Source organism: Oncorhynchus mykiss, chromosome 16 (genome assembly GCF_013265735.2).
Source record: "Oncorhynchus mykiss isolate Arlee chromosome 16, USDA_OmykA_1.1, whole genome shotgun sequence".
Lineage (NCBI taxonomy): Eukaryota > Metazoa > Chordata > Actinopteri > Salmoniformes > Salmonidae > Oncorhynchus > Oncorhynchus mykiss.
In genome coordinates this window covers 23,404,993-23,427,376 of record NC_048580.1, presented here as the reverse complement: position 1 = coordinate 23,427,376, position 22,384 = coordinate 23,404,993, and the positions used below count along the sequence as shown (strand labels likewise).

The 22,384-nt window shown below is 43.9% G+C and overlaps 1 protein-coding gene across 1 annotated transcript; it reads left to right on the top strand.

The window, feature by feature from the left end:
- The first annotated feature begins 203 nt into the window (after positions 1 to 203).
- On the top strand, positions 204 to 22,384 carry LOC110491670 (synaptic vesicle membrane protein VAT-1 homolog). The gene is made up of 6 exons (XM_036946559.1): positions 204 to 903; positions 3,443 to 3,650; positions 6,284 to 6,454; positions 7,962 to 8,051; positions 8,470 to 8,711; positions 19,385 to 22,384. The coding sequence occupies exons 1-6, from the start codon at positions 466 to 468 to the stop codon at positions 19,577 to 19,579; spliced, it is 1,344 nt and encodes a 447-aa protein (XP_036802454.1). The 5' UTR covers positions 204 to 465; the 3' UTR covers positions 19,580 to 22,384.

Below are 22,384 nucleotides of genomic sequence, written 5' to 3'. Positions count from 1 at the left end.
CCTATCTCTAGGTTATATTTTGGTCATCATCCTTTCTATTTCCCTGTTGACATAGGCCTGTAAGCCCCACGCACCTTGATGGCAACGCCACCTGTTGCTAAGCGAGCTCCGCCGACCTCTTGCTTTAGCTCCCCTCCTCTGACTAAAAATCCACTTTCCGCCCTTTAACGGTGGCCACATCCCGTCTGACTGCGCACTGCTCTCCATTGCCAAGTAGAATATCTGCCACTTTCCTGGCTAGGGTGCACGCACTCAAATCACCTCCTGGTATTACCTGTTGTAATAGGCTATCTATATTTTTTACAGTGGAATTGTGCACTGCAATAGGCTAGTTTACGAAAAAAATACAATTTTACTGCAACTTCTGTAAGGTGTTTTTTAGACTATCGGGGAAACCTAAGAAACAGAACTACCAAAGAAAGAAAAGCGCATCGGGAAAAATAGGCTATTTTTGTGATTTCGATCATGTCTGGCGAAGAGGCACCGGCACGACAGCAGCAAGAATCCGCAGAAGAGAAGACAGAGAACCCACCTACTGAGGAACCTCCATCGGAGGCAGCCCAAGAGGGTGAGCCATCCCCCGCGGAAGAGCCAGCAGACGAGCCTGCGGCGGCGACCCCAGACAGAGCGCCCGTGGCGCCCGATGAGGAAGTTTTCAGCTACCGTGCTTTGTTCCTAACGGGCTATGGAGGCTATGACAAAGTGAAGCTCCAGGTGAAAAAGGGAAAGCCGAGCCTGAAAAACGCAGAGGTGCTGGTGCGGGTCAAGGCGTGTGGTCTGAACTTCGCCGAGTTGTTGGGGAGACAGGGGATGTATGAGCTGCTGCCGTCGCCGCCCGTCACGCCCGGGATGGAATGCTCGGGCGTGATTGAAGCCTTGGGGGAAGAGGTGACGGATAGAAAAGTGAGTCTAAAAACATAGCATCATGTTTCTTTCAAGCCCTTTCTTTCTTTATGGTAGCCTATTGCTCATAATTTCTATTCAAATCAAATTCATTGGGCGAGGCCCGCCCAATCAATACATCAAACGTGGCCCTTTTTGTCCAGGCACAGAACCGTTATATAGGCTATAATATTTTATTGAGGAGGCGTGCACAAAATCCTTGTTAACAGTGCAGTATGACAGCACTATTTTGGGCGCTCCTTTTACGTGATCTATCTCTTTAATATCTTCCTTTCTGCCTTCATATAATTTTGTTAGTTATTCATGCAGTCACAAGGTTGAAACAACTGTCTCTGTATGACAGCGTTATTACAAGATAATACCATTTTTAGTTGTTTTCATCCTTGGCTGCATTATTGTCTTGATTTTAGTATCAAATATTGGGCTACTATAATAGCAGTGAGCATATTCTGTCTTCTCAATGAAAGTCACATATCCTGTGGTCAGTTGGTGTGTCTTCCTGCTCCCTATCTCGATTTGTTATAACACCTCCAAGAACCTGTTGAGAAGTGATAATCGGAGGTTGGGGTTAACAGGTTCTCCCCTGTCTCCATTTGTTCCCTCTCTGATACTTCCAGACTGTGAATATCCGAAGTGGGATGGAGATGTGAAATGAGTGATGATACTGACACTGCCATGCAGTGCTTAGAGAATTCCCCCAAGGGCTGTCAACTCGTGTGGGCGTAACACTGCAATGACATGACCCAATCTATTTGATGAAGGGCTCTGATATAATATTTTGATATCAGCAATATTTCCTTTGGCGTGTGCGTGTGTGTGTTTTGGCCCTGTGTTTGTGTGCAATTGTTTGCCGATATGCAAGGTGAGCCTATGTGTGAGTCTGTCTGTATAGTCAGTACATCATAACCCTTCACTGTTCCACAAACATGGTCAGTTACATTTGATATTTCCTTCTCCTCCCCCTTCATTTTCTTCTCCTCCCCTTGCCACACCCCTTTCCACCCTCCCTTCCCCCAAACAGATGGCTAGAAGAATCCTATAGAAGGACAGCACATTCTTTCTGTACAATTGGCCACAAATCAAATCAAATCAAATTGTATTGGTCACAAACACATGGTTAGCAGTTGTTAATGCGAGTGTAGCGAAATTATTGTGCTTCTAGTTCCAAGACACCTAACCACCACCAACAACAACAACAGCCTAGAGTCAGAGTGCTACCCGATCTGTGGACAATAAAAAGGCAGAACCCAGCTGCTGCCTTTTAGAGTATGTTTTGGGAGTAGCCTAGACTTGGACCTGTTCCTGTTTCTGTTTCTGTTTATGCTGAGCTCAGTTTTTGTCTTTTGGCCAACATGGTCTCAACAACTCACTGTTTTATCGACGTTTGTCCAAACGGCCGCTTTGGCCCAATCAGTGAAGCTATCCAGAGGTGGACTGAGGGCGTGGCTGTTTCGGGTGAGGTCACATGGGATATTTCCCAGGCTGAAACAGACACCAGATTTGGGTCGTATTCATCAGGGCAAGCATTGCAATGTTTTAAAACGTCTTGCAATGGAAAAAACAGAAATCAGCGTTTCTTACTGGACAAATCCAATTAGTCCCTCTCTGTTTCAGTCAGTTTTAATCCGTTTGGTACAAATTAATACGACCCTGTTTTAAAATCTTCAGCCTTGTTGAATCCTCTTCGCCCATCCTAAAAATACCAGATACATGTGATCAGTAATGGTGTGATCAGATTGGTCAGTGATCAAATGATGTCAACCGTTGACATATTCACTTTTCGAGCATAAAGCCCCACCCACATTTTAATCTTTTCCTCAGTGGCGTTTGTTTTTTCCGTGTTCTCTTGTTTATCTTTTTTATTCATTCTTTCCTGGTATGTGTTATTGACTGGTTCTGTGAAATACTCAACCAACACTTCCACAGAATATTCCTGAACAATGGTATATTTTCAAATAGAAGTTTCATGCAGGTTCTGTTAGGTCTCAATTGGTCATGCACCCTTTGTGCAGACTTTGAGGTCAGTGACTGCATAAAATGCAATGTGACAATGTGATCTGTGAGTCATGAGTACTTTATTGTCATGTGTTTGTGAGCAGCAGGAAGAGAAGCAACCCGTACATCTCAAGGAATCACATACAGGAAATGTTATAATATTTAGAGACCGATTGGACTACTTTCCTGCGTCTTCCGCCTCTTGGCCTCTTTCGAAACACAAATAAAAAGTCTACGGCTTGCCTGGTCCCAGATCTGTTAGACAATGACCATAGGAGTTGGGCAAGACCGCAACAATTGATCTGGCCCCAGGCAAGTAAGTCAGCAGTGCTCTTCTGACATGGGAGATTCAGCTATTGCAGGAGTGCATCTCAATAAAGACATCTTCTCCTCTCGTTCATAATATTCACATGGACCGTAAGAAAGCAACTTCCTGCTGGCAACCACCACAATATTATTTTAATCAGAAAACTTTGCCACTCAACAAATAGTTGTTAGGATTTTTGTTGTGACTTATGACCCATGTGAAATGTCCCTCTCTCAGGTGGGTGACCGTGTGTTGGTGTTGAGTCGTCACGGTCTGTGGCAGGAGGTGGTGGTTGTGCCTGCTAGCAACACATTCATCATGCCTGAGTCAATGAGCTTCGAGGAAGCGGCGGCCCTCCCCATCAACTACCTGACGGCCTACATGATGCTTTTTGAGATGGCCAACGTCAGGGCCGGACAGAGCATCCTCATCCACATGGCAGCAGGTACAGTAGTGGTGGACACACACACACATCCACAAGGGCGCAAACGCATACACACTCACACAAGTACACATACACACACGTTCTTACGAACATACACACACGCTCATGTTTACTATTTGGAATGTGACTGATTATACATCGAGTGGCACTCGTAGGTCACATACACACACACATACTATAAAAATGTACCCCTTTCCCCACCACAAACACACTCCACAGCCCCAGAATGTCCCCTCACAACCACAGTAGTACTATATAACATAGCCATTCATCTGCACCACTGACTAGGCTTAAGTCACGGCTTTGACATACTTTCCTTGACCTTAGAATGGGAGACTGCACAGTATATAGCGTAGGTGGACATACAAGTCTGTAGTGACTCCCCTTGTCCTTTTACCCTGGAACAATAGGCCTCCATTTCCATGGCAACGCCACCTCTTACCTCTGAGGATAACACTGTACGACATGCAGCACCTTAGCCAACTGACAACATAGATCGTTATCATCCTGTTGCTTTGGTAACACTCAACGTTTCACGTTGTTTTTTAGCTTCATGGCCTTGAAAAAACAAAACAAAGATGGATAAGATAAGTAGCGTTTGGTTTATACTGTACTGCAGTGTTTCCTAAACTAGTGGTCACGGGTCCCATGTGGGGTCACCTGATTTGGAAATGAGGATGCGAGAGAAACCCCCCCCCCAAAAAAAATACAAATGCTTGGTTCATAGAACCGCGGTTATGTGAGTAACCTTTGAGCTCCGTTCTTAGATGTTGGAACAAACAGAACGGTTTCTGTTTTCTTCCTACAAATTGGGCTCAACCTTTTTTGAACACACACAGACACAAAGTAGGGGCTCTATTTTAACAAACTTAGCGCAATGGTAAATCTTAGTGCTGGCGGTAACGCTGTAGGTCCGGGGGTGTGTCAGAAATATTTTTATGAGCACAGTAGCTGGCGGTGGTGATGCGAAAGGGCACGCTTCAACCAACGTGGAATAGATATTGAGTTGCTGTCTGTGCCCAGTGGGTTGTGTTTTGAGTATCCACTATCAAATAAAATACAATTATATTTGTCACATGCGCCGTGTAGACCTTACTGTAAAAATGCTAACTGACAAGCCCTTAAATGTAATACAATAAAATTAACGAGGCGATTATACAGGGGGTACCTGTAGCGAGTCAATGTGCAGGGGTACAGGTTAGTTGAGGTAATTGAAGTAATATGTACAGGTACTGTAGGTAGGGGTAAAGCGACTATGCGTAGATAATAAACAGCAAGTACCAGCAGCATAAAAAAGGGGGGGTCAATGCAAATAGTCTGGGTGGCTTGGGGGTAGAAGCTGTTAAGGAGCCTTTTGGACCTAGAGTTGGTGCTCCGGTACCGTTTGCAGTGCGGTAGCAGAGAGATGAGTCTATGACTAGGGTGGCTGGAGTCTTTGAAAATGTTTAGGACCTTCCTGGTATAGAGGTCCTGGGTGGCAGGAAGCTTGGCCCCAGTGATGTATTGGGCAGTACGCACTACCCTCTGTAGCGCCTTCCGGTCGGATGCCAAATAGTTGCCATACCAGGCGGTGAAGATGGTGCAGCTGTAGAACTATTTGAGGATCTGAGGACCCATGCCAAATCTTTTCAGTCTCCTGAGGGGGAATAGGCATTGTCGTTCCCCTTTTCACGACTGTCTTGGTGTATTTGGACCATGATAGTTTTTTGGTGATGTGGACACCAAGTAATTTGAAGCTCCCGACCTGCTCCACTACAGCCCCTTCAGTGTGAATGGGTGCGGGCTCGGCCCTCCTTTTCCTGTAGTCCACGATCATCTCCTTTGTCTTGGTCACTTTGAGGGAGAGGTTATTGTCCTGGCACCACACTGCCAGGTCTCTGACCTCTTCCCTATAGGCTGTCTCATCATTGTCAGTGATCAGGCCTACCACCGTTGTGTCGTCGGCAAACTTAAGGATGGTGCTGGAGTCGTGCTTGGCCATGCAGTTGTGGGTGAACAGGGAGTACAGGAGGGGACTAAGCACACACCCCTGAGGGGCCCCTGTGTTGAGAATCAGCGTGGCAGATGTGTCGTTGCCTCACCTTACCACTATGAAGGGGAGAGTGTGTCAGATCAACAGAATTTAAAGGTTTGCTAAAAGCTTTTAGAGCTTACATCCTGCCTGTGACAGAACAGTATGTCTAGAATACTGCAAGTGAGGCTTTTTTTGTATATGGCACAAATCACCACACCTGGGTTCAAATAGTATTTGAAGTCTTTCTACTGTATTTGAGCATGATTCAGCTTGCCTAGCAAAATGGAACCAATGAAAAGCTAAATATGTGTATGCAACCAATAAAATTAGATTTTGATTTGAAGTCCCAAAAGTGCCAAAGCTGCTGGCTCAATCAAACTCTCAAAGTGTCCATCACATCTCTCGTCCATTAAATTTAACTTCTATCATATTCCCATCCCGTCTCTTCTCCGTTATCCCGTCTCCACTCTATTAAATTTCTCCTCCATCACAAATCACCTTCATCAGGAATCACCTCTGTCACAATTCTCCTGCATCTATGTTACCCTCAGTATCTCTCATGCTATGCGTCCCTCGTTCCTCTCTCTGTGTCTTGTCCCCTTATGTCCCTCTACTGTAGGTGGTGTGGGCATCGCTGCCACCCAGCTCTGTCAGTTGCTGGAGGACGTGACCGTGTTTGGAACTGCGTCGGCCAGCAAGCACGAGACCATCAGCCAGGGGGGCGTCACCCACCCCATCGACTACCGTACACGAGATTATGCTGAAGAGATCCGTAAAATCAGCCCCAAGGGTAAGGATGGATTGGACATGCAACCTGGTCCAAGATCTGTTTATACTGTCTTGCCAACTCCTATGGTTATTGGTGTGACAATCACCATATGAGTAGGCAAGACAACGCAAATAGATCTGGGACCAGGCTAAAGGGCGGTATCATCAGTAACACTGATAAGTGCCTTTGTCATCTCCTCTTTGAAGTATACACTATACATACAAAGTATGTGGACACCCCTTCAAATTAGTGGATTTGGCTATTTCAGCCACACCCGTTGCTGACAGGTGTATAAAATCGAGCACACAGCCTTGCAATCTCCATAGACAAACATTGACAGTAGAATGGCCTTACTGAAGAGCTCAGTGACTTTCAACGTGGCACCGTCATTGGACACCAACTTTCCAACAAGTCAGTCAAATTTCTGCCCTACTAGAGCTGCCTCGGTCAACTGTAATGCTGTTATTGTGAAGTGGAAATATCTAGGAGCAACAACGGCTCAGCCATGAAGTGGCAGACCACACAAGTTCACAGAATGGGACTGCAGAGTGCTGAAGTGCGTAGTGCGCAAAAATTGTCTGTCCTTGGTTGCGACACTCACTACTGAGTTCCAAACTACCTCTGGAAGCAACTTCAGCACAAGAACTGTTCCGTCGGGAGCTTCATGAAATGGGTTTCCATGGCCGAGCAGCCTAAAATCACCGTGCGCAATGCTAAACGTGGGCTGGAGTGGTGTAAAGCTCGCTGCCATTGGACTCTGGCGCAATGGAAACGCGTTCTCTGGAGTGATGAATCATGCTGCACCATCTGGCAGTCCGACGGACAAATCTGGGTTTGGCCGATGCCAGGAGAAGGTTACCTGCCTGAATGCATAGTGCCAACTATAAAGTTTGGTGGAGGAGGAATAATGTTCTGGGGCTGTTTTTCATTGTTCGGGCTAGGCCCCTTAGTTCTAGTGAAGGGAAATCATAACTCTACAGCATACAATTACATTCCAGGCGATTCTGTGCTTCCAACTTTGTGGCAACAGTTTAGGGAAGGCCCTTTCCTCTTTCAGCATGACATTGCCCCCATGCAACTAGCGAGGTCCATACAGAAATGGTTTGTCAAGATCGATGTGGAAGAACTTGACTGGCCTGCACAGATCCCTGACCTCAACCCCATCGAACAACTTTGGATTGAATTGGAACGCCGACTGCGAGCCAGGCCTAATCGCCCAACGTCAGTGGCCAACCTCACTAATGCTCTTGTGGCTGAATGGAAGCAAGTCCCCGCAGCAATGTTCCAACATCTAATGGAAGGCCTTCCCAGAAGAGTGGAGGCTGTTATAGCAGCAAAGAGGGGACCAACTCCATTTCAATGCCCATGATTTTGGAATGAGATTTTCGACGAGCAGGTGTCCACATACTTTTGATTATGTAGTGTATCATTGCATACGATGTAAACTGTATGTCAAGCCTCTCGATCAGTACTAGTGATCCACTCGAGCAAATCAGTTTCCAATGGCATTTCTGTCTCTTTCCCTCAGGATTGGACGTTGTCCTGGACCCTCTGGGAGGCTCAGACACCCAAAAGGCCTTTAGTTTGCTGAAGCCCATGGGCACCCTCATAGTGTTTGGTAAGAGACTAAATTACCGTTGTTTGTATTAGCGTTTAACATTACTCGCCTCCTGTCATCTCAACCGGCGCTCAGTGTTTACCCACCTTTTTCTGTACCACTACATCCCTTCCCTACTGGACATTTTATAGAAGATTTAACACATTCCATTTCCAATTCTAGCATGTTCCATGGTATGTGAAATGACTTGATAACCTGTTTCCAATACATTTAAAATGTATTGGGGGGAAAATATGCATTCCAAGCTAGCTTTTCAAGTGTTTGCATTTTTTACGTGTTACAATTCAATTTGTAAAATGTGTAAAATGTGTGGTTGTGTAATTATTATATTTACAACACTTTTTTTTAACATGCACATTTCTGGTAGGGTGGTAATGTCCTCTCCATGTGTCCCTGACTTCATGACTCCATTTTCCAGGTGCAGCCAACTGTGTGACGGGTCAGAAGAAGAACCTATTGGCGGTAGCCAAGACCTGGTACAACCAATTCACCATCAACACCCTGAGGCTGATGCATGCCAACAAGGCTGTGTGTGGCTTCCATCTGGGCTACCTGAGTGACGAGGAGGAGCTCATCACCCAGACCATGACCCGCCTACTGGAACTCTATACCCAGGGCAAGATCAAGCCCCGCATTGACTCCACCTACCACTTTGAACAGGTGGGTGGGTGGGTGGGTGGGTGGGTGGGTGGGTGGGTGGGTGTGTGTGTGTGTGTGTGTGTGTGTGTGTGTGTGTGTGTGTGTGTGTGTGTGTGTGTGTGTGTGTGTGTGTGTGTGTGTGTGTGTGTGTGTGTGAATATCTATGAGTAGCTCAGTGGCTATGCATTATATACAGTATACAGTACCAGGTAAAATTTTGGACACACCTACTCATTCAAGTTTACCTCATGAAGCTGGTTGAGAGAATGTCAATACTATTTTCTAATAGTAGAATAATAGTGAAGACTTCAAAACTATGAAATAACACAAATGGAATCATGTAGTAACCAAAAAAGTGTTAAACAAATCTAAATATATTTTAGATTCTTCAAACAGTCTTGAAGAAGTTCCCACATATGCTGAGCACTTGTTGGCTGCTTTTCCTTCACTCTGTGGTCCAACACATCCCAAACCATTTCAATTGGTTGTGGAGCCCAGGTCATCCTTGGTCAAATAGCCCTTACACAGCCTGGAGGTGTGTTGGGTCATTGTCCTGTTGAAAAACAAATGATAGTCCCACTAAGCGCAAACCAGATGAGATGACGTATCGCTGCAGAATGCTGTGGTAGCCATGCTGGTTAAGTGTGCCTTGAATTCTAAATAAATCACAGACAGTGTCACCAGCAAAGCACCCCCACACCATCACACCTCCTCCTCAATGCTTCACGGTGGGAACCACACATACAGAGATCATCCGTTCACCTACTCCGCGTCTCACAAAGACACTGTGGTTGGAACCAAAAATCTAAAATTTGGACTCACCAGATTAAAGGATAGATTTGCACCGGTCTAATGTCCATTGCTCATGTTTCTTGGCCCAAGCAAGTGTCTTCTTTTGGTGTTCTTTAGTAGTGGTTTCTTTGCAGCAATTCGACCATGAAGGCCTGATTCGCGCAGTTTCCTCTGAACAGTTGATGTTGAGATGTGTCTGTTACTTGAACTCTGTGAAGCATTTATTTGGGCTGCAATTTCTGAGGCTGGTAACTGTAATGAACTTATCCTGTGCAGTAGAGGTAACTCTGAGTCTTCCTTTCCTGTGGCGGTCCTCATTAGTGCCAGTTTCATCATAGCGCTTTACGGTTTTGTGACTGCACTTGAAGAAATTTTCCAGATTGACTGATCTTCATGTCTTAAGGTAATGATGGACTGTTGTTTCTCTTTGCTTATTTGTGCTGTTCTTGCCATAATATGGACTTGGTCTTTTACCAAATAGGGCTATCTTCTGTATACCATCCCTACCTTGTCACAACAGAAATTCCACAAATTAAAGAACACCAGTTAATTGAAATGCATTCCAGGTGACTACCTCATGAAGCTGGTTGAGAGAATGCCTATACAATTTTCTCCATTGTAGAATAATAGTGAAGACATTAAAACTATGAAATAGCACATATGTCGTAATCAAAAAAAGTGTTAAACAAATCTAAATATATTTAAGATTTTAGATTCTTCAAAGTAGCCACCCTTTGCCTTGATGACAGCTTTGCACACTTTTGGCATTCTCTCAACCAGCTTCTCGAGGAATGCTTTTCCAACAGTCTTGAAGGAGTTCCCACATATGCTGACCACTTGTTGGCTGCTTTTCCTTCACTCTGCGGTCCAACTCATCCCAAACCATCTCAGCATCCCAAACTAAAGCTCAGCATTCAACACCATAGTACCCTCCTAGCTTATCATTAAGCTCGAGGCCCTCGGTCTGAACCCCGCCCTGTGCAACTGGGTCCTGGACTTCCTGACGGGCCAACCCCCGGGTGGTGTTGGTAGGAAACAACACCTCCACTTTTCTGATCCTCAACACTGGGGCCCCACAAGGATGCAAGCCACGCATGCCTCCACGTCAATCATCAAGTTTGCAAACGACACAACAGTAGTGGGCCTAATTACCAACAATGATGAGACAGCCTACAGGGAGAAGGTGAGGGCCCTGGGAGTGTGGTGCCAGAAAAATAACCTCTCACCCAACATCAACAAAACAAAAGAGCTGATCGTGGACTTCAGGAAACAGCAGAGGGAGCACCCCCCTATCCACATCGACAGGACTACGGTGGAGAAGGTGTAAAGCTTCAAGTTCCTCGGTGTACACATCACTGACAAATTGAAATGGTACACCCACACAGACAGTGTGGTGAAGGCGGCACAACAGCGCCTCTTCAACCTCAGGAGGATAAAGAAATTTGGCTTGGCACCTAAAACCCTCACCAACTTTTACAGATGCACAATTTAGAGCATCCTGTTGGGCTGTATCGCAGTCTGCCCATTGCATCACCGGGGGCAAACTACCTGCCCTCCAGGACACCTACAGCACCCAATGTCACAGGAAGGCCAAAAAAATCATCAAGGACAACAACCACCCGAACGACTGCCTGATCGCCCTGCTATCATCCAGAAAGCGATGTCAGTACAGGTGCATCAAAGCTGTGACCGAGAGACTGAAAAATAGCTACTATCTCAAGGCTATCAGACTGTTAAATAGCCATCACTAGCACATTAGAGGCTGCTGCCCTATATAGACTTGAAATCATCACTAGCCACTTTAATAATGGAACATGACATTACTCATCTCATATGTACATACTGTATTCTATCCTATTCTACTGTATCTTAGTCTATGCCGCTTTGACGTTGTTCGCCGAAATATTTATATATTATTAATTCCATTCCTTTACTTTAGATTTGTGTGTATTGTTGTGAAATTGTTAGATATTACTGCACTGTTGGAGCTAGAAACACAATAATTTCGCAACACCCGCAAAAACATCGACCAAACACTCAAATTTGATTTGATTTGAAGAGTGTTCGAAGCTGTCATCAAGGCAAAGGGTGGCTACTTTGAAGAATCTCAAATATAAAATATATTTTGATTTGCTTAACACTTTTTTCGTTACTACATGATTCCATGTCTTCACTATTATTCTATAATGTAGAAAAAGGTTAAAATAGGCCTGTTGTAAGGCAGGTCCTCACCAGACATCACCGGTGTGCCTATGGGCACAAACCCACCGTCGCTGGACCAGACAGGACTGGCAAAAAGTACTCTTCACTGACGAGTCGCTGTTTTGTCTCACATGTGGTAATGGTCGGAATCGCGTTATTGTTGAAGGAATGAGCGTTACACTGAGGCCTGTACTCTGGAGCGGGATCGATTTGGAGGTGGAGGGTCCGTCATGGTCTGGGGTGGTGTGTCACAGCATCATCGGACTGAGCTTGTTGTCATTGCAGGCAATCTCAACGCTGTGCGTTATAGGGAAGATATCCTCCTCCCTCATGTGGTACCCAATGCCACCAGCCATACTGCTCGTTCTGTGCGTGATTTCCTGCAAGACAGAAATGTCAGTGTTCTACAATGGCCAGCGAAGAACCCGGATCTGAATCCCATTGAGCACGTCTGGGACCTGTTGGATCGGAGGGTGAGAGCTAGGGCCACCACGTTGGTGGTAGAGTGGGGTAACATCTCACAGCAAGAACTGGCAAATCTGGTCCAGTCCATGAGGAGGAGATGCACTGCAGTACTTAATGCAGCTGGTGGCCACACCAGATACTGAATGTTACTTTTGATTTTGACCCCCCCTTTGATCAGGGACACATTATTCCATTTTTGTTAGTCACATGTCTGTAGAACTGAGTTTATATCTCAGTTGTTGAATCTTGTTATGTTCATACAAATATTTACACATCTTAAGTTGGCTGCAAATAAACGCAGTTGACAGTGAAAGGATATTTCTTTTTTTCCTGAGTTTATATATATATATATATAGTTGAAGTCGGAAGTTTACATACACTTAGGTTGGAGTCATTAAAACTAGTTTTTCAACCACTCCACAAATGTCTTGTTAATAAACTATAGTTTTGGCAAGTCGGTTAGGACATCTACTTTGTGCATGACACACAACTGTTTACAGACATATTATTTAACTTATTTACTTACTTACTTAACTTATTTAACTTAACTTAACTTAACACTGGATCACAACTCCAGTGGTTCAGAAGTTTACATAAACTACGTTGACTGTGCCTTTAAACAGCTTGGAAAATGCCATAAAATGATGTCATGGCTTTAGACGCTTCTGATAGGCTAATTGACATAATTTGAGTCAATTGGAGCGGTACCTGTGGATGTATTTCAAGGCCTACCTTCAAACTCAGTGCCTCTTTGCTTAACATCATGGGAAAATCAAAAGAAATCAGCCAATACCTCCACAAGTCTGGTTCATCCTTGGGAGCACTTTCCAAAAGCCTGAAGGTACCACGTTCATCTGTACAAACAATAGTACGCAAGTATAAACACCATGAGACCACGCAGCCATCATACTGCTCAGGAAGGAGATGTGTTCTGTCTCCTAGAGATGAATGTACGTTGGTGCGAAAAGTGCAAATCAATCCCAGAACAACAGCAAAGGACCTTGTGAAGATGCTGGAGGAAACAGGTACATAAAGTATCTATATCCACAGTAAAACGAGTCCTATATCGACATAACCTGAAAGGCCGCTCAGCAAGGAAGAAGCCACTGCTCCAAAACCGCCATAAAAAAGCCAGCCTACGGTTTGCAACTGCACATGGGAACAAAGATCGTACTTTTTGGAGAAATGTCCTCTGGTCTGATGAAGTAAAAATATAACTGTTTTGCCATGATGACCATCGTTATGTTTGGAGGAAAAAGGGGAGGCATGCAAGCCGAAGAACACCATCCCAACCGTGAAGCACAGGGTTGGCAGCATCATGTTGTGTGGGTGCTTTGCTGCAGGAGGGACTGGTGTACTTCACAAAATAGATGGCATCATGAGGCAGGAAAATTATGTGGGCATTTTGAAGCAACATCTCAAGACATCAGTCAGGAAGTTAAAGATTGGTCGCAAATGGGTCTTCCAAATGGATAATGACCCCAAGCATACTTCCAGAGTTGTGGCAAAATGGCTTAAGGACAACAAAGTCAAAGTATTGGAGTGGCCATCACAAAGCCCTGACCTCAATCCTATAGAAAATGTGTGGGTAGAACTGAAAAAACGTGTGCGAGCAAGGAGGCCTACAAACCTGACTCAGTTACACCAGCTCTATCAGGAGGAATGGGCCAAAATCCACCCAACTTATTGTGGGAAGCTTGTGGAAGGCTACCAGAAAAGTTTGACCCAAGTTAAACAATTTAAAGCCAATAATACCAAATACTAATTGAGTGTATGTAAACTTCTGACCCACTGGGAATGTGATGAAAGAAATAAAAGCTGAAATAAATAATTCTCTCTACTATTATTCTGACATTTCACATTTTTAAAGTAAAGTGGTGATCCTAACTGACCTAAGACAGGGAATTTTTACTCAGATTAAATGCCAGGAATTGAAAAACTGATTTTGAATGTATTTGGCTAAACTGTATGTAAACTTCCGACTTCAACTGTGTATATATATATATATATATATATATATATATATACACACTGAGTCTACAAAGCATTAATAACAACACCTTCCTAATATTGAGTTGCACCCCACCCTTTTTGCCCTCAGAACAGCCTCAATTTGTCAGGGCATGGACTCTACAAGTTGTCGAAAGCGTTCCACAGGGTGGCATGCTTGCACATGTTGACTCCAATGCTTCCCACAGTTGTGTCAAGTTGGTTGGATGTCGTTTGGATGGTGGACCATTGTCGATGCACACAGGAACATTTTGAGTGTAAAAATCCCAGCAGCATTGCAGTTCTTGACACAAACAATTTCACCTGGCACCTGTCTTGCCCATTCACCCTCTGAATGGCACAAGTACACAATCCATGTCTCAAATACTTAAAATGCATTCTTTAACCTGTCTCTTGCCCTTCACCTACACTGTTGATTTAACAAGTGACATCAATAACGGATATAGTATGTATTTGTGGCTCGGGGGCTCCTCCGTAGCAGACGCAGAGAACGTAGTATTTCATGGATTCCTGTAGTCTCACAGAGTTGACATACAGATTTCGGATCTTAATTGTATCACTTTTGTTGTGGTACATTTTCCAGCGCATCCGGTAGTTCAAATGAGCCTCGTGATTTAGATACATTCACTGGAAATCCGCATTTCTCTTTCTCTCCATGCGGGGGAAATCGAGTCATTCGGGCCAGTGCCAGCTATCAAAATCATCCTCCCTCGCTCGCTCAAATGCTAAACGCACCAGAATGAATATTAGTAAATGTCCTACTGCTGCTGTAAGCCTATATATCATATTACTGCAATATCCAGGTGTACAAAAAATGTATCTGAAATGCAGCCATACACATCAACAACCGTCAGCGTATATAGTTTAGTAACTAACACAAGATATATATCGATCTCCACTACGACATACACCCCACTGCGACAAGTGTGAAGTTGTATCCGAAATGCATTTATATATGCATTTCGGATATATATTATCGAAAAAGAGGACATCTTAAGGTTTCTGGCGAACCTAAGGTTACGAATGAACTGTCAAAATTGATTTTAATCGTGGCCTGGGGTGTTGTAGGGATTAGGGCCGCTGTCAGTATGTGTTCGATTCCGGTCCACATCCTTCTGGCACAAATAACTAAATCCCGGATTGTCTTGGTTTAGTTACACATTTTACGTAATTATAGAAAGTCCAAGGATATTTTACCCCCTGACCTTGAAAAGAAATGACCATACCAAATCATTTTATTTTAAAGACAGTTACAGTGCCTTGCGAAAGTATTCGGCCCCCTTGAACTTTGCGACCTTTTGCCACATTTCAGGCTTCAAACATAAAGATATAAAACTGTATTTTTTTGTGAAGAATCAACAACAAGTGGGACACAATCATGAAGTTGACCGACATTTATTGGATATTTCAAACTTTTTTAACAAATCAAAAACTGAAAAATTGGGCGTGCAAAATTATTCAGCCCCTTTACTTTCAGTGCAGCAAACTCTCTCCAGAAGTTCAGTGAGGATCTCTGAATGATCCAATGTTGACCTAAATGACTAATGATGATAAATACAATCCACCTGTGTGTAATCAAGTCTCCGTATAAATGCACCTGCACTGTGATAGTCTCAGAGGTCCGTTAAAAGCGCAGAGAGCATCATGAAGAACAAGGAACACACCAGGCAGGTCCGAGATACTGTTGTGAAGAAGTTTAAAGCCGGATTTGGATACAAAAAGATTTCCCAAGCTTTAAACATCCCAAGGAGCACTGTGCAAGCGATAATATTGAAATGGAAGGAGTATCAGACCACTGCAAATCTACCAAGACCTGGCCGTCCCTCTAAACTTTCAGCTCATACAAGGAGAAGACTGATCAGAGATGCAGCCAAGAGGCCCATGATCACTCTGGATGAACTGCAGAGATCTACAGCTGAGGTGGGAGACTATGTCCATAGGACAACAATCAGTCGTATATTGCACAAATCTGGCCTTTATGGAAGAGTGGCAAGAAGAAAGCCATTTCTTAAAGATATCCATAAAAAGTGTTGTTTAAAGTTTGCCACAAGCCACCTGGGAGACACACCAAACATGTAGAAGAAGGTGCTCTGGTCAGATAAAACTTTTTGGCAACAATGCAAAACGTTATGTTTGGCGTAAAAGCAACACAGCCGAACACACCATCCCCACTGTCAAACATGGTGGTGGCAGCATCATGGTTTGGGCCTGCTTTTCTTCAGCAGGGACAGGGAAGATGGTTAAAATTGATGGGAAGATGGATGGAGCCAAATACAGGACCATTCTGGAAGAATGGTGGAGTCTGCAAAAGACCTGAGACTGGGACGGAGATTTGTCTTCCAACAAGACAATGATCCAAAACATAAAGCAAAATCTACAATGGAATGGTTCAAAAATAAACATATCCAGGTGTTAGAATGGCCAAGTCAAAGTCCAGACCTGAATCCAATCGAGAATCTGTGGAAAGAACTGAAAACTGCTGTTCACAAATGCTCTCCATCCAACCTCACTGAGCTCGAGCTGTTTTGCAAGGAGGAATGAGAAAAAAATTCAGTCTCTCGATGTGCAAAACTGATAGAGACATACCCCAAGCGACTTACAGCTGTAATCGCAGCAAAAGGTGGCGCTACAAAGTATTAACTTAAGGGGGCTGAATAATTTTGCACGCCCAATTTTTCAGTTTTTGATTTGTTAAAAAAGTTTGAAATATCCAATAAATGTCGGTCCACTTCATGATTGTGTCCCACTTGTTGTTGATTCTTCACAAAAAAATACAGTTTTATATCTTTATGTTTGAAGCCTGAAATGTGGCAAAAGGTCGCAAAGTTCAAGGGGGCCGAATACTTTCGCAAGGCACTGTATATTTAATGGATAACATAAATTGGAACAAATTAAATACTAACACTAGGTTACACCAACATTAGTTTCCATTCATACAAAGTGTTGGATATTTTCCACAGTAGATTTGCCATCGTAAACAAGTAAATAGTTTATTTCTACAATACGTAATGCTTGCAAATCAATGAATCAAGTTATTTCCGGTGATAATATCAACCAGAGGGCGAACATATCTTGAGACTTTGGTTGCAAGCAGGACTAAGGTAACAAGGACATAATGAGGTGGCCAATAATGGTTGCAATTGAGATCAGATGTGTTTATGAATTTAGCGGGTATTGATGGTTTAACGAGGCATCAGCTGGCGATCATCTAGTGCCATTGATGGTTGCAATAAGCCCCTTGTTATTTGATTATATTCCAATACATTCTGTAGGCTACCCGTTAGCCTATTCATTGTCACATGATGAATGGTGTGAAAACAGGCTACTGTTTGTGTTCCTCTGGCTGAGTTGATAGCCGATTTGGCCATCAGTCGATTGACAGATGTAAGGTCTACTGTAAAACCATCAACTTTCCTCCAGTGGGGGTGCTCGCCCACGTTTTATAGTTAGGCTATGTGTAATTTGCCAGTGTAGTTATGGTCTTTGGTGTGGATGGCCCCTTACAGTAGGGGAGATTTCCATTGATAAACTGTTATGGCTGTAACCGCTGGACCACACAGGCACTGAGCCACCAATAATTTATTCTGCCTATTGCTTGCCTTGAACATATATTAAAACCATTTATTTTCCCTAACGAAAAATACATGTTAGACCCTACAAATATGTCAATTTATTATAATCCACATATGAATTCTGCTGTAGCCTGCATGTAGTCTACATAATCTACCTGAACTGGCGCCCAGTGGACCTGCAGCCTAAGGTACAATGTTGGTAAGGTACTGCATTGTATACAAACACTGCTTCCGGCTGCCCCCTGGTGGCGATTTTAAATATTTCTGTATTGCTTTCATATAATCCCTCCAGAGGCTTGCACTCCTCCTTCCACTGCCTTGAAAGGCTATGTTTACACCTAGCTCTCCTGCTTCTTTAGTAATGTCTGATATTATGTCTGCTCAACAGGGTTGGACATTGACAGACTGTGTGGGAGGCAGAGAGGGTATGCGAGAGGGGGGAGGGAGGAAAAGGTGGGGGTATTTTCAAATCCCAATTCTGTTTACAACAATTTCATTATAGACCAACTGATTTGTTTACTTAGTATTCGCCACCCCAGTGGTTTCCATTGCGACGGCTGAAAGTCTTTCCAGAGAGGATGGGAAACGTCTCTCCCCCCGCTCCTATCCACTTGACCCCCTTCTGATTGGTCAGACGGCTTGGCGTCAAAGGTTAGATTGTTTAGAGGGTGCCTCTGTGTGACAGGAAATATGACTGGTGTATAGCTAGACCTCTTGTTGCTATGCGACTGCCTGGAAGCCGGTATGGTATCCGACTCCTTTTGAAAGGAGTGAATGAATGGAATAGTCATAGGATTGGTAAAATTAATGTAATATTTCATCTAACCTTCCTATGAAACTTTGTGTCTATTGCAACTGGCATGTAGCCTATTTACGCCAGACTAACAGACTCGCCATTTGTAGTACGTGTGATGCTACATACTGTTATTACAACTAATCCAGTAGAGGCTAGGCTCATTTTCTGTGTGACATTTTCATGACATTTCCAGTAGTTCCTTGCATATTAATAATAATAATGAAATCAATATTTGACATTCATTGAAACTGTTTTGACAGCAGTTCTCCCCACAGATATTAGCTCTTTGCTATATCCACCCTAGCCTTCCTCCCTCCCTCCCCTTCCTCCCTCCCTCCCCTTCCTGTTTACACTGTCTGACGTGTCAGACTCACTGCAATTCTCAGCCCCCCCTCGGCTGATATGGGTCTGATGCCAGCAGTTGCTAGGTGACCGGCCGTGGTTGCCGTGGCGTCGGTTGTTAGGGGAAGCTTTGTTTGAGTTGCAGTGGGGTGGGGTGGGTGGTGAGCGGAGAGAGCAGGGGCAGTGGAGTCAGAGAGGCACTTGTGTGTATGTGCAGTCCCAATTAAATAGGGACAAACCCTTTCAGTATTCATATGACGGACAGAGAAGATGTCATTATCTGAGCTTGGTAAAAGGAGAGGGTTTGATGCAGATTTCCAATGTGTTATTACAAATGGGAAATAAACTGGATCCTGAACATCCAACTTTTGCACAGGAGCTAAAAAAAAGAAGGGCATCTCTCCCCCTCTCTATCCCTCTCCCCCTCTCTCTCTCTTTCAGTTGGTTGGTTTGTCGATCTGTATTTCAACCTTTCTGTCTGCCTGCCATCTCTCTTTTCTCTGTCCCTCCATCAGGTGGGTGACGCGATGAGGCGTATGCACGAGCGCAACAACATCGGCAAGGTGATTCTGCTCCCAGAGCCAAAGAAAGAGGAGGAAAAGCCCGAGTCCAACCCTGAGCCAGCAGAGACAGAGGACAAGAAAGAGGAGGAAAAGGATGAGAATAAGATGGAGACCGGCACAGAAGAGGTCAAGAGAGAGGAGAATTGAGAAAGGGAGAGTATGTATGTGAGCAGTAGACTTGAGCACTTCATCATTGGCCTTCTCTACTCCTCAGTCCATGTCTCAGAAATCGACCATTGCCTCTGTGTTTCTATCTGTTTATACGTGTGAGGTGAAGTTGCCCCTAAGTGCTGATCTAAGATCTTTATTTTTTTTAAACCCACTTTCGGTTCAAATGTAGATTCTGCTAAACACAAAGTAAACAGCCGTATCAGGCCGACTTCAGCAGCAACAACGAGCACAAGGCAAGGCTGATTTCTACGCAGTTGTTGTCAAACAGCTATACTAACGTCGGAGACTGAAGCGTAAGCCATGCACGTGCACAGATGCTCTGTGTGAGTGCGTCGTCTTGCAGCGTGCTCATCTGCGACATCGCTGGCTTTACCTTGCTACTCGTGCCAACGGCACATCGCCGAGTCTCCGTTTGACAAGGCTAGGATAAGCTGCACTTAGAACTGCGCTTAGGGGCAAATGTGTAGGGTGGTCTTGTTCTACTGACACGAGTGACTGAGTCGTGTTGCTTGTAAAATAGCTTCTCAGACACGTTGCTATGTTTCCAGTATGTTCCAAGGCCTTATGTTTCAAAGGAAAAAGTGCCCCATTAGCAACACTTCCTGAGTCACCAATGTCGAACCCTTTACTGTGCTGTGTCTCCCTACAAGTTGAATTGCATGCTCTTCTTGATTCCGCAGGCAGACACCGTATTCTTCTATGAATTGGAGGTCAAGCTTTTAAACGAAAATGTGTCAGTATTTTGCATTAGTGAATTATGGAAAGTGCGTGTGTGTGTGTGCGTGCTTGCGTGTGTGTGTGTGTGCATGTGAGCGTTTCTGAGTGATATATAGGTTTGATGTTGTTTGAATTGTGCTTTGCCAAAATTCTCTTTCGATGTCTTCGTGTCATATTTCAATATGTAAATTGTCGCTGACTTCGTGGCCACTTTGAGAGTACTACGAGACCCTTGTTTAAGTGTAGTTTGTTAGATGGATTGTTGCTTTTTTTCCTGACCTAGTGTGCCAAATTAAACACCAACTTTCCCCTTTGCCCATGTATCACAGAAAAAGAATGAAGAACAGGGCCTTCCTTCACCTTGTCAAACTGTTTGAATTGTTCTTGATTAAACAATGTCCCGGTGACCTTGTGGTAAAACAAACCAAAAATGTTTGGCACAAGCTTTTCTTGTCAACACTGCTTTCGTTTTGTGATTATCGTCGCACGGCTCTCAATGTTGAACAGTGCCTCTTCAGTATAAAAAGTAGAATAGGAATATACTTATTATATACTTAATATACTTTTTTATATTAAGTATATAAACAATCCCAGTTTGTAACTGTGTATTCTCAAGGATTGCCCCAGCCTTCCTCCAGACCAGTCAAGTTGATCTGACTTAAGAAACAGGAGAACATGGGAACACACTTGACTTTTGCGTCAACTATAGTGCTTGCTCTCTGGACACTTCCTCGTTGGTGCCATGATGTTGTATTCTACGATGATCTGCAGCGAATAGGCCTATATCATTCGCTATTATCTGTGGCCAAAATATCATATGACACATTCGCAAATAGAACACTTGATTTGTAGAATTTGTATAAGGGAATTTCCATTTTTTTCCCCCCCGTGTTTTCATGGTGAATTCTCACTGTGTTCCATTTCATAACATTGGATCCGTATCTTATGGCTTTCATGAATGACTCCAAATGGTCTTGCCGAGCTCACGGTCTAGTGTTGACACACCCAGCTGCTTGCAGATGTATACCGAACCTGGAGACTGGGGTTCGATTCCCATGACCATTCTTTCTACTGTATCTCCCCCTCTAATTCTGTTCGGACTAAATCAAGTTTGCAAATACAAAACGGGGCTCTAATTCCACTCTGCTTTCGAAACTCTAAATGGTTAATATGAGAGGAAGCAGATGTATTTTCCAGCTGTGGCGGTAACCCGACGCAGCAGAGAAAGGAAGCTCCTCTTCTCCCTGTCCCAAAACCACGCCACCACACATTCCACTCCTACTCTCCACTCTCTCTCTCTCTCTCTCTCTCTCTCTCTCTCTCTCTCTCTCTCTCTCTCTCTCCCTCTCCGGAGAGCATTCACATCTTTATTTTCACGTTAAACAAGTAAAATGAAATGTAACTTTTGTTTAGGAATGTGTCTATGATTAGAGTTTGTTTTTTCCATTTGCAATCTTTCCCCTCTGTCAGAAGTGAAAATGGAAAGGTTGGGGTTTGTGTAGTTTTCCTTCTTTCCTGGCATTAGAATGAATGAGGTATGAGCTAAGACATGGCTGGGTTTTTCTGGAAGGAATTGGGACTGGGAATCTGAGTATCTGATTCCTTTTCCCCCGGGGAGTCCTTATGACCCTGCAGGTGTTTCCACCCATTCTGAAACCTGAATCATGCTGAACGCTGATTTGCATTGTTCAGAGCCAGCGGTTTGTTGTAATACTTTTGTTGCTCAAATCCCCATGTTTGTTTGCCTATTTTTGCTTCATCCAAAAGCACAGACGGACGTACCCAAGCACTTAATATGACACGGCTAACTTTACAAGTGGTTTGTTTTATGTTATCATACACTTCCTGGATGTATTTGTGGTTTGTTTTATGTTATCATACACTTCCTGGATGTATTTGAAGTCTTTGATTGAAATCCTCTGCCGTGCTTGAACCTGTGTTTTCACCACTTTCACCAGTCCACATGAACTGGTGACACTTTCCTGACGTTTTGCCCTGTGCCTTACCTGTGTTGTACTGTACATGTTTTCTGAAATGAATAAATTGCATTCCAAAAATGACAAA